This window comes from Ambystoma mexicanum, chromosome 9 (assembly GCF_040938575.1).
Source record: "Ambystoma mexicanum isolate Mex_15411 chromosome 9, UKY_AmexF1_1, whole genome shotgun sequence".
Taxonomy (NCBI): domain Eukaryota; kingdom Metazoa; phylum Chordata; class Amphibia; order Caudata; family Ambystomatidae; genus Ambystoma; species Ambystoma mexicanum.
The window spans coordinates 847,632,976-847,645,361 of NC_090931.1; the positions used below are offsets into that span (position 1 = coordinate 847,632,976).

Below are 12,386 nucleotides of genomic sequence, written 5' to 3' on the forward strand. Positions count from 1 at the left end.
ATGAGATACCCAGCCTTGTCTACAAGAGCTGTTCAAACTGTTTATCGAACATATTGAATAAGGATGCTGGAAACCCTTTAGCTCATTATTGAGAGGAGAAGCCTGAGGGACAGAGAAGAAGGGCATGGGAAACCTTGAAGCCTGATGCCAAACTCCTGAAATAGCTCTTAGAGTGGCTGCAGAATTGAAGTACAGAAACCCTATTTACCCGGGGCTAATCAGCCAGTGAAATCAGAGGTGAGGCCTATTTGACTTGTCAGGACTCATTGTGACATCCATAGTGGAAATCCATTGTGACCCTACCCATGGGACACAGTCTTTTTGGTCCTCCATTTCAGCTATGTGACAGTGTTTTCTTGAGCACCCTGTAGCAGCCAAAACTGAGGGAGTTGTTAATCGATGCAGCCTAGTTTGGAACTAAGAAAGCAGCATTCTGCTTAATCATGGATCCTATACATGGGTGCACCTGTTCAGAGAGGCCCTTGTTTTCTGAGCACTTTGTAAGAATTCCAGCAGTGAGATCTGCTTGAAGGAGATGGAAGAGGATTAAACGGTAGCAGTTGGAATAGGAGATGTAGAGGAGCAAGCTTTAGTTGCTGGTGATGCTGGATTGTAAATCTATCACCTTTTCCTGGAAGAAGGAGGAGGAACAATCATTAGCCAGGACTTGAGAGGTCAAATGGGCCAAAGTTTGAGTGGATGGACAAATATAAGGATGTTGTTGATTATGTAAAGAAAGGCATATGTGAAGCTCCTGTGTTGGGAGATTTTGCTCCAGGCAGGAAGTCGATAATCACTGTGGATGGCAGTTGTAAACGTCTGGGTGCAGTGTTATTGCAAAGGGATGGAGATCAAGAGAAGGTGGTGATGTTTGCATCCAGAGAAGTAACCGATACCGAGACGATATACTCAGTAATCGAAAGAGAGTTGCTAGCACGCTTTTGGGGTGTGGAACATTGTAGACAGTATGTATGGGGCAAACATTTTTTTAGAACAACTGACCGCAAACCGTTAGTGGAAGTTTTGACAGTCAATGGCATAACCAGGGCTGGAGTACAACTGTGAGGTGGAGTATTTGCCAGGCAAAAATAACTCTATTGCTGATTTTCTATCTCACATGCCAAGGAAAGATAACGTATCAAGGGAGGAGTTTAAGGAGGTTGAGGAACAAGTGTGTGGTGCAACAATAGCTTTGAATGAAGGTGATTGGAAGATGCAAGTCATGGAGGATGGTTAGTTGAGTATGGTGAAGGAATGGGTTGCAAGACGTTGGCCAGAAAAGGAACATGTAGAGGAAACATGTGTTGATTACATGGTGAGGGTTGAATTGTCGACTGAGGATTATTGGATTTTGAAAGGTTCAAGAGTAGTACCCCCAGAGAAAATGAGGCCACAGATTGTTGTATTGGCCCATGAAGGTCATCCAGGTATTAAAGTGACTAAGAAGAAAGTGAGGGAAAACTTTTGGTGGCCAGCGATGAATGTGCAAATCAAATGAATTCTCTAGCAATATGTGCCATGCGGCAATTGTGATAAGAATATTATGACTAGAAGACCCCACTGACAACACTCCATCAGCCTCCAGCAGCAGGCACAACTGCTCTCTAACTTTCCCCACTTAAAACGTAGAACCTCTACCTCCCATTCCATATTAGCTCAGACACCTAACATTCCATGCATTCTATGCATGCACCCAACTGACTCCATTCTACAGAAACCAAGAAATATTTCTTTGGGAATCCTTTGAGAACACATCAGAAATGCTATGCCAACAGTCTGCAGATCACAATTAAAGGCACATGAGAGCACAACAGTGGTTAATGTTTAAACCATCACCAAAAATAGATCAAAGGCGTGTTTGAAAACACCATTGTAATGTTCATGACCACATTTGATTGCAGTGAAAGTCACAACACGGATTACATTTTTAAAAACCAGCTCGGAAAGGTGAGAATGGATTTTGAAAACACCAGTGAAATAGAAAGGATCACATTTAAATGCAGTGAGTGGCACAGCAAGGATTACTAGTGATTGCATGCAAGAGACATCCAGGGGTCACTATAAGTAACCCCGTAAAGATAGGTCAGATTTATTTTAAGGTACACATAGGATACATGACTAGAGATGGTGATAGAGGTGTATGCATTGGGAGTTCATGGCTTATTACAGTGAGACAAGCCACACAAAAACATCAGACAGCAGGTAGCAAGAGACAGCAGGTAGCAAGAAGCAAGCACAGAGGGTCACTGACATGGTTGGATCAAAGGCTGAATGGTAGGACAAGGAGAAGGGCCTGAACAGGGCCTGCCATTGCCTATGCAGCTCTTACCTGAGATGCCCGTCGTATAGATGGGCATTAAAACTATGCAATGAAGATGGCAAGACTGAATTCCTACTGCTGACCAACAGCAATGAACAACCTGACACCCAGAACTGGCTATTGGCTATGAACCTTGAGGGCTCCACACTCCAGCTGGCCCACCTGCACCACATCCCATGGGTTTGCCATTGTGAGATATCTCTCTTTCAACAGCACATAGCAAGGAAGAAACAAACGGCATGGTACCAACTTTCTCTCCTGCTGAAAATACAACTCTTCATCCCAGAAAACAACTTCAGATCTCGTGTCCAATCCTTGGTCCTCTCCAACCTGGATGTTGGCAATGTCCTTTTGCAAGGCATTTTTTGGAGACTACCCTGGCACACCTGAGGTGTGTGCTCCATTCTGCAGCATGACTCATTAAATTGTCCACATCACCCATGCCGACCTGCATCAAACTGCACTGGCTCCCGCTGCAAGCCCCGTATCATCTTCAAAAATCCTGCTGCATCATCTACAAGGCTGTCACTCTGAAGTCCAAAAGCTCCCTCACTCAGAAACTCAGCATCTCCAGAAGCCTACAATCCACCAGAAGTAAGGACATGTGCAGGAAGGAAATAACCAGAAGACAGGCCTTCTCTGTCTATGCCCCAAGACTCTGGAACCTCCTTCCCAGCAATATTCAACTCAGACCTTTGCTTCTCAATTTAAATAATGGCTCCTTCCTGACAACTACGTCCACATACCCACCACTCCCACTCTACCTAAGATTGAACGATCTGCTCCCCACTGTTTCCTCCCCTGGTTTCTTGCAGATCCTTTGCTGAGAAAATTGCCCTTACGTCCCTTCCCCTCCCCTTTTGTCAGCTCCCTGCTGCCTTGTTTCTCCGCTTCCCTCAGGGTTCTTCTCCCTATGATTGTAAAGTACTCCATTGCTTCCCGAAGCTAGGTCTGCTCTAAATACATACCCTAATAATAATAATAGGAAGAATAGGGAGCATCGATAAATATTTTCTATATACACCAACACTTAGAAGATCCTGTCCATGTGACGAGGTAAACTGGGGCGTTGCCATTCCAAGGTACCTTCTGGATTACTGTGCCTTCCATCGTGGGAACTGTGTTCCAGAATTCAGTTTAGGTCTCTTAGATTCTTTTCTCTGGAACTGGGCTTGAAGTTCCCGACTGCTACAGTTTCTGTAGATTTCGTGGGTTTTATTAGTGCTTGCAGCCTTTCCTGGATCTGGGATACAGCACATAATGTGTCCCACGATCCAGAAAAAATAATTTGTGCCCGTCGATTGATTTAGTGTGTTTGGATTGCTTTAAACAGTGCCAAAGCCAGGATTTTAATCCTGGTTGGTAGGAGCAGGAGTGAGATACTTACCCACAAAACCACCCAAATGCCTGACTTGTGGAATCGCTTGTTAGTATCTATGCTCCTGTGCAAATATTGAAATATTGATTTTTAGCTTTAAAAGGTGTTCATCTTTTATATTTTGCTAGCAAAATTATAGGAAACACTCGTCTCTTGGGTTATTTTCCAGGTGATTAATCTTCTGAGAGACACATGTTCATGGGGTTAGAGGTGGGAGGGGGCGCAAGCAACTCTTCTCCTCGCTCCTCATCCATCCCTGGCAGATCCCACAGTAAATCATTTCCATTTCCAGCCCTGGGGTTTTTGCCTGAATGGGCAGCAGAGACTGGCATCTGCAGAGGCACCCTGAGTGAGTTTGATTGGTGCTCCCTTTATTTGGACTTGTACTTCTGTGAATTGTTTTCTCATGGCGTTTATATAAAAAGAAAACATATTTACTTGCTAACGATCGTATTTGATAGTTTTCAGAACATTTCGCTGTGTCTTGTGCGTGCATTTGTATTTTCTTAATCAAAACCTGAGAACTGTTTTGACCTCTGAGCACTTCACAATGGCGGCTGGCGCGTAGCAGTGCTCAGCGCTTTCAGGCATCCTCACTGTGGTGAAGGTTGCTGAATCTTTCAAGCAGCCATGTTGCATATGCATCAAGGTTAGAGACACATTTAAGCATTATACCACTGCATAAAATAATACTGTTTAATAACAAATGCCCTTCATTTCTAAATAACTCTGCAGGCCGAGCGAGCAGTGTGGGAGCTGAACTGGAAGATGGATTACTACATGCCCGGGTACCGAGAGCGAGCAGCTTCCAGACCCAAAGCAGGTGCCGTGCAAGTCTCTCTCTGATAAGAGTGTGGAAGGGGGCTGGCCTGTGAGAAAGAGAGGGAGAGTGACAAAGGAGAGGGGTGAAGGGTGGCATGAAAGCGAGGGAATTAGAAGCCCCGATAATGGGAGAGGCAGAGAGGAGACAGCACTACACACGGTGTATATCCACCCAGTGAGAGACAGGGGGGAGATGGAGAGACACAACCAGAGGTAGAGAGAGAGAGAGCGAGCTACTGAGGGACATAACTACAAATGTATGTACACATAGAGAAATGGGGGCAGATGGAGAGAGAGAAGGAGAGGGAGAGAGACATCCATTGGGTCAAATATGCAAGAGGTAGAGATAGCTGCTGAGGGACAGAACTACAGAGGTATATATACTCAGGGATGGATGACATGTAGGCAAATAAAGAGACTGAGAAAAGGAGAGACAGGATCAGAGAGAGATACTGAAGGACAGAAGTAGACGGACAGAGAAAAGTGTGCTGGAAAGAAGAGAGTGAGACGGAGAGTGATAAAGCGATCTACAGAGAAGTACGTATGAGGAGTAGATGAGATGTATGACGGAGCTATAGAGAGAGAACGAGAAAGACAACTGAAAGATGGGGAAACGATGAAGAGATAGAAAAATAGTGACCAAATTCACACAGAAGCAGATAACCAGGGGTAGGGTAAGTGGGGAGATTATATATAAAAAGTGCATACAGGTGGCCACCAGCGTTAGTACGTAAGTGCCGTTGGGACCCCAGTATGCACTTTTCACCATTTGAAAAACACAGTGGAAAAATAAAGAGTTAAAACAGGCGAAATTGCCTTTACTCTTTGGTTTTAGAATCAGTTTTGTAAAAAAAAAAAAAATATATGTAAATTCTGCCTGAAAATGACGCTTGGCAGACGGCATCTGCAATGAATTCCCATGGAACCTGCCTACATCTAGCAGGTGCTGAATGAAGACGGATTCCATAGGAATCCATTTCATTTATGTTGCGCATGCATGAAAATCTCATCTACATGTACATTTAAGTTCACTTTAAAAACTGAGGAGGAAAGTAGCATGGCAGAGATGTTAATTCAGCTTCATAGCCCTTTTCCACTTTCAAATGGAAAGAAAATGTCCCGGAGTGGTAAGCTAAGAGGCAAGCGTTTTTACCCCTTGGTTTACCACCTCATCCATAACAAATTGACCCTCAGAAAGTGATAGAGATGCAGAGTTAGCCAGAGATAGAGAAAGAGGTAGGAGTTCATATAGAGGGAGACTGAGAAGTACAGAGAGAGGAAAATAGAAGGATAGGGACAGAGGGAAATAGACACGGTGAGGCATGCCAAGATAGAAAAGGAGGGTGATACCAAGAACTGGGAAAGGCATGCTGGTTCCTCATCTGGGGGTACTGTTCCTAAGCAGCACCTTGTCCCCTGCTGAGGCACCTGCTGTTCCTGCAGTCTGTTGTCTTCTCATGCATTTACTGTTCTTGCATCTTCGTGCTTCAATGCTGGGCAGCTGTGGTCTGTGTGTGGTTCAGGGTGACAGCATTAGTCTCCTCTGCAGGGGGTGGCTGGAGTACACCCTGTTAATGAGAGTGGTGCATTCCTATAATTTCCATGGAACTGATCTATGTCCATGACCATTTCCGGTTGGCTCTCAGTAGAAGATTGTATTCGTGGGTCTCTTCTGCCTGCATAGTCTCCTTTTGACCGGGCATATGTTCAGCCAGTTCAAGTATAAAAAAAACTCCACCCTTTAGAAAGGTTGGTCCTTTATCCATGTCGATGACCGTGAGTGTGACGTGATTGCCTTTACATTTCTCCTCCTTGTGTTTACTGCTCTGAAGCTTGCATAATTGACACCCACTAGCACCGGCGGGACCTTTATTGGTGCTCTATCAACACCACATCAAGAGGCATGCCCGTGTGCCCATGCCAATAGTTTATGCCGAGTGCCAGCAGAAGTTGCGCAGTCCTAAGATTGAGGATGGTCCCTAAAGAACCAGGGCGGGTACAGAAACTGGAACTGCACAAGGCACTGTCCTATGAATGCCCAAGCCAGCGCAGGAATTAACGTGCCTGAACCAGCCGCTGTAAAAAACAGTGCGGGTTGCTTAATGGAGGTTGGGTGGGTGTGGTAGGCTCGGACTGTGACTGAGAAATGCTTCACCAGACTTTCTGTGGGTGTGCTGCTTCTACAATGTACCCAGGCTCTTCTCTGGGAGCAACGAAGGGGTGCAGGTCTGCGTTGATGCATGGCAGCATCTCCTGCATAGTAATCCACCACACCATTCACTGTGCAGGCCTAATGAGTACATCCACCATCATTCACCGTGCAGGCCGATGATTAAATCCACCACCATTTATGTGCAGGCCTAAGTAAATCCACCACCATTCACTGTGCATGCTTGATGAATAAATCCACCACCATTCACGTACAGGCCTGGTGAGTAAATCCACCACCATCGACGTGCAGGCCCAGTGAGTAAATCCACCACCCTTCACATACAGGTCTGATGAGTAAATCCACCAGCATTCACAGTGCAGGTCTGATAAGAAGTGTTTCAGGGACCTGTGATGGGGCACAATCAGTTCTTGTGTCTGCCAGTTCTGCACCCTCGATCTAGGGGAGTCCTTGGATCCTGTCAACACTGCTGTGCCCCGTACCGTTAGAAGCAATTAATATGGTCCCCGCTTAGGAGAGTGGTTGGGCTAGACCAGCGTGTTGAGGCACCCAGTCCCACCTTTCCTGGTACGTTTCTGCTACTTTATGCATCTGGGAAAGCCAGAGGGTTGCGATCTTCATAACAGCAACCAAAAAATTGCAGAGAAGCACAAATAAGTCACCGTTATGTTAGTCCGTGCTATGCAATGCCTATAGGCCGCTGGCAAACTGCAGAGCGTTTGAACATTCCCACTGCTTATAAGGAGTCATCCGTGTTTCATCTGTTTTCAGCACCATTTTGCAGAAGTACTCAGTGACATGCTACCTCTTTCTTGGAAACACATGGTAATAGGCATTGTGCGGTTTTCGGGGATACAATTTCAGTCGCACGAAGCACAACTCCATTTTGGGAACTCTCTGCTGTGGCGTACAGCCCCCCATTTTGCAACGCTCCGTTACATGATGAAGAACCGTCTCTTGGGGAGCACTCTGCAGTGGAATGCACAGCTCTATTTTGGGATGCAGTGAAATGCACAGCTCTATTTCAGGATGCAGTGGAATGGACGGCTCTATTTCAGGATGCACTGGAATGCACAGCTCCGTTTTGGGATGCAGTGCAATGCACAGCTCTATTTCGGGATGCACTGGAATGCACAACTCCGTTTTAGGATGCAGTGCAATGCACAGCTCCATTTCGGGATGCAGTGGAATGCACAGCTGTATTTTGGGATGCAGTGGAATGCACGGCTCTATTTTGGTATGCAGTCGAATGCACAGCTCTATTTCGTGATTCAGTGCAATGCACAGCTCTATTTCGGGATGCACTGGAATGCACAGCTACGTTTTGGGATGCAGTGCAATGCACAGCTCCATTTCGGGATGCAGTGGAATGCACGGCTCTATTTTGGGATGCAGTGGAATGCACAGCTCTATTTTGGGATGCAGTCGAATGCCCGGCTCTATTTTGGGATTCAGTGGAATGCACAGCTCTATTTTGGGATGCAGTGAAATGCACAGCTCCATGTTGGGATGCAGTGGAGTGCAGAGCTCTATTTTGGGATGCAGTGGGATGCACAGCTCCATTTCGGGATGCAGTGGGATGCATAGCTCCATTTTGGGATGCAGTGGAATTCACAGCTCTATTTTGGGATGCAGTGGAATGCACAGCTCTATTTTGGGATGCAGTGGAATGCACAGCTCTATTTTGGGATGCAATGGAATGCACGGCTCTATTCTGCGATGCATTACTTCACAGGGATAGGGTGCACAGTTCTTTTGCGCATCCATCCACCATGCAGTGATGGGATGCACGGCTGCTTTGGGGGTACTCTGGCATGCTCTTATGCACGGGTATGATTAAGGGATCATGCACTGCTCGTTTCTGGAAACATTTACCAGGCAATTATAATGGTAGTACTGCAGAGTGCCCTACAAAGCAAAGCTGTTCTACCCTCCCATGATGTACTGTCCCCTTCTTAGGAGCACCCTGCAGCAGCATGACGCACACCTCTGTTTGGGAATATTCTGCATTGGTATGTTCCAAGCTTTATATGGGATCAAATACTCTACAGTCACGTTATTCGGCGCTCTGTGTGTGGTTCAGTGCTATGCAACTGTATGATGCATAGCTCCGTTTTGGAAAGATGAAAAGGTCTGCAGTGGGGAAACTCTTCATTCCTTTGATAAACCAGTCTGTTGGAAGCACCTTAAGGTGGCTTTTTGCATAGTCCTTTTTAGGGACTGCTTATCAGCTCTGTGACGATCATGTCACTGCATGGGGCTAGTGGTAATGGAACTGTACATCACACCTTAAATGGCCTCTCAACAAGAGCTGTGCATGATAACACTGCATAGCGCAACTGAGAACAGAGCTATGCATTACTGTACTGATGCACAGCTGCTCTGTTGCTCAGTTCATAGTGGGATGATACCAAGCCATTTGCTTTTTTCAGAATACCCTTTGTATCGGTCCAATGCACAGCTTTGTTTTGGGAAGCACTCTGCAGTCATTGGATGGCCAGCTAAGCGTTTGCAACACTTTTGCAATGGCCGTCACACAGTTTAGGATAAGGATAACGGTGTGCCTACAAAAGCGCAGTGGTTTGGAAAGTGATGAATGGGTTAACTAGGATTCCCTACCTGAGTTCTTTGCACAATGGGGCAAAGCTAGGCTGACCTGGACAGTCTTGGAATGGGCAAACTCATACTTAAAGGCAGGAATGCTGGCCAGAACACACATTCCAGGCACATCAAAGTGAATGTAAAAATAGATACTGGACTCCAGAAATGTACAGACATGACACTTGAAATGAAATCAGAGCAACTTTCTGTGGCAGTTTTGCACAAAACAGCAATAGAACGGAGAGGGCAGATTAACATTCATGTAGACATACAAGGCCCGATTCACAGAAGTGTCTTATACTGGCGCAACCCCATAGGAAAACCTTCTGTGAATCAGCCCCACAGAAGGTATGGAAACCAAAACTGTCAATGGGGTCTCACATGCATTTCAAAATGCAAGGTCTGTTTACAGCATAACATGAACGCTCAGGGTTTTTCCTTTATATCAGCTGAAATGCATACGATGTTCAAACGTTTTCCTTTCTTTTCTTTGTACATGTATGACTTGAAACATAGCTCACAGGATAGGCATATACGCATGGAGTAAATGGGAAAATGCAACCGGGCAAGGCAGCTGACAGCCCAGAGGGGCTTCAAAGAGCAGAAACGTCCAGAAACTTGGAAATACACGTATAAACGTGTATTTTGCTGGAAGCTGGGAGCAGCTTCCACGTGTAGCTGGGAACTAACATGGAGTCCAGGGACAACCTCACCTGTCATGGTCCCAGTAAGAGCAGGGGGAAGAGCAGCAAGGCAGCGCACAGGAGGTTCTGATACCTGTCGGGGGAACAGTCCTTCCCTGACAGCAAGGAGGACTGGCCACAGGCAGGTCTGGCAGCAGCAAGGGAAGCTTCAGACAGGCCAGACAGCAGAACAGAAGGTCTCCAGGGAAAGACACACACCCAATCCAAGGGGTCTGGGCTGACACAAACAAAGATACAAGTGGATGTGGAAGTAGGGGGCTACTAGGAAACTAGCAATTATTAAAAAGGGCGGCAAGGTCAGATATGCATGTATACACATGCAAATAAAGAGCCACCCAAATAACACACCTTGCAGCAACACTCCTAATACTAAAGTGACACACGACAGAAAGGGTCTAATTTATATCCTGCATTTAGTCACAGGTGGGCTGTCTCTTCTTGAGGAGGGCAGGAGGCATTGAGCCTTCCTTGATTAAAGACTTATGGGGAGTGGTATAAACAATATATATACCATCACAAAGTCTGCTAACAATGATCTGGGGGATGGGCTGGGCAGCAAAGCTGGAGCACTGGAAAATTCCAGCCCAGTGGAGCTAATGAAGTCACAGAAAAGAATGGGGGTCCCTATGAGATAATGGCTGTCCATATGAACCAATACAATCAATGGGCATCTTACATAAAGATTTAGCTTTTAGCCAAAGGAATGGGTCTTGTCTATACACAAGTTACACAGTGCAAATGGGTGACTGCCCAAAACTCCCCTTCCGTAGAGTCTGGGGGCCCACAGACCACTGCCATGTGGACCAGGTACCAGCCTTTGTGCGAGCATCTGGTTGGAGGCTCGGATTACATTTGCTGTGGCATGAAGCATGGCTTTGTTGTAGGCGCGTTCAGCAGTTTAATGATGTTCATCTAATTATTGTCCCTTGACCTGTCATTGTTGAGATGGTAAACATTACACTTGTACAACTGAATGCTTACCATCCCTCTAGTATTTCCTCTAGGCCTGCAATCACTTTTGTATGCCCCTGGCAGCTCCGTAAGTGTAGTTGGCAAAATCAAAGACTTCTTCCTTGCTGCCCTCACTTTCTTTCCTCTTCACTGTTAACCTTTCCAATGCACCTCATTTCATTTGCTCTGCCCTTATGTACTTTCCCTCCGCAGCCCATAGCCCTGGATCTGAAACCCAGACAAGCTTCTGTGGGATTCAGGCTCGGCCCTGCTGTTGCTGAATCAGTTATAAAGGCCTCTTCTAATGAGATGAGACGCGGTTGCTAAGGTGGCAAAAGTCAGGTTTAGCTGAAGATTTAGGGAAGCACTGACAGGCCAGTAGACAGGGGTATATGTTTTGGTGGGCATAGCATCCAGTAACAAGGAAAACATAAATAGCACACTAGGGGTGTTCTGCTCAGAATCTTTTTCAGCATATTGTACAGCACTGCAAAAAAGCCAGGAAATGTAGTGCCAATGCCCTGGTTCTACCCAAAAGCGTTAGCCCACCACAGAACAACCTACGTGTGCTCTGAACAGAAGCAACCTCAGCTCAGTATAACCAATGTGCTTACATTAGATAATTAATTTCTAGGGTACCAACCACCACCCATAATTATGGGACAGTGTGCTTGAGCAATCGTGACCCTGTGAAATTCATGTCATTCTCAGAAAACACATGTCATCCATTATAATTGGGGTGAGAGAAATCGCTAAATTTCTGTCTGTTGAATTTTCAGAGAAACGTCCAAAAAACCACCCCCATGATCGCATGACGCTCCTCTTTTGATCCTCTCTCGTTACCGAAGTGTACATGAAGTGACCTCTGACACGTCTGCACTCAATGCCTGTGATCAGTCATTCAAAAAAGAATTCTATTCCTTGATTGTTTATCTAGAAGTGCTTTCATTTGGTAAATTACAATGTGAAAGTTACATCATTGGTATTAGTTGTATTCTTGTGCAATCATAATCAGCTATTGCATAGAAATGCAGTAAGGAAGAGTCAACAATAACCTCTTGTTTTGCCAAACTATGGCCTCCTCTATGCTGGTTACACAATATCTCGCTATTACCAAGATAGGTCATAACATTTGGTTGGAATATCTTATGTTTGGTTACAGTTTAATTATAACATGTAGTGATTCATTACATTCAATGCTCAGGCGTTTGGATTACAGTACAATCCGTAAGCGTTCATCTATAAGACCGAGCGAGGGAAAGAAAATGGTCCAGCATGAGACAAAAGCACGGTTTCATTAAAGGGTGTAGTTCGTTAGGTCATTCCTATTGCACACCACTATGCTTGTTTGCATTAGTTGTTTCACGGTGTAGGGAGATGCCTTGTAGTTCAAATGCATGGTTCACGCCATGGATAGTGAGTATGGAAGTTACCAAAGTG

At 45.5% G+C, this 12,386-nt stretch overlaps 1 protein-coding gene across 3 annotated transcripts in view; it reads left to right on the forward strand.

The window, feature by feature from the left end:
* LOC138488688 (uncharacterized) overlaps positions 1-12,386 on the forward strand; it is a 1,693,320-nt gene that overhangs the window by 1,409,507 nt on the left and 271,427 nt on the right. For 2 of the 3 annotated variants that reach the window (XM_069615913.1, XM_069615914.1), the window contains one exon: positions 4,434-4,521. The exons of the other annotated variant lie outside the window; for it this stretch is intronic. In XM_069615913.1, the coding sequence (XP_069472014.1) occupies positions 4,434-4,521 (88 nt within the window). The remainder of the gene's footprint in view (positions 1-4,433; positions 4,522-12,386) is intronic. 3 annotated transcript variants of the gene reach the window in all.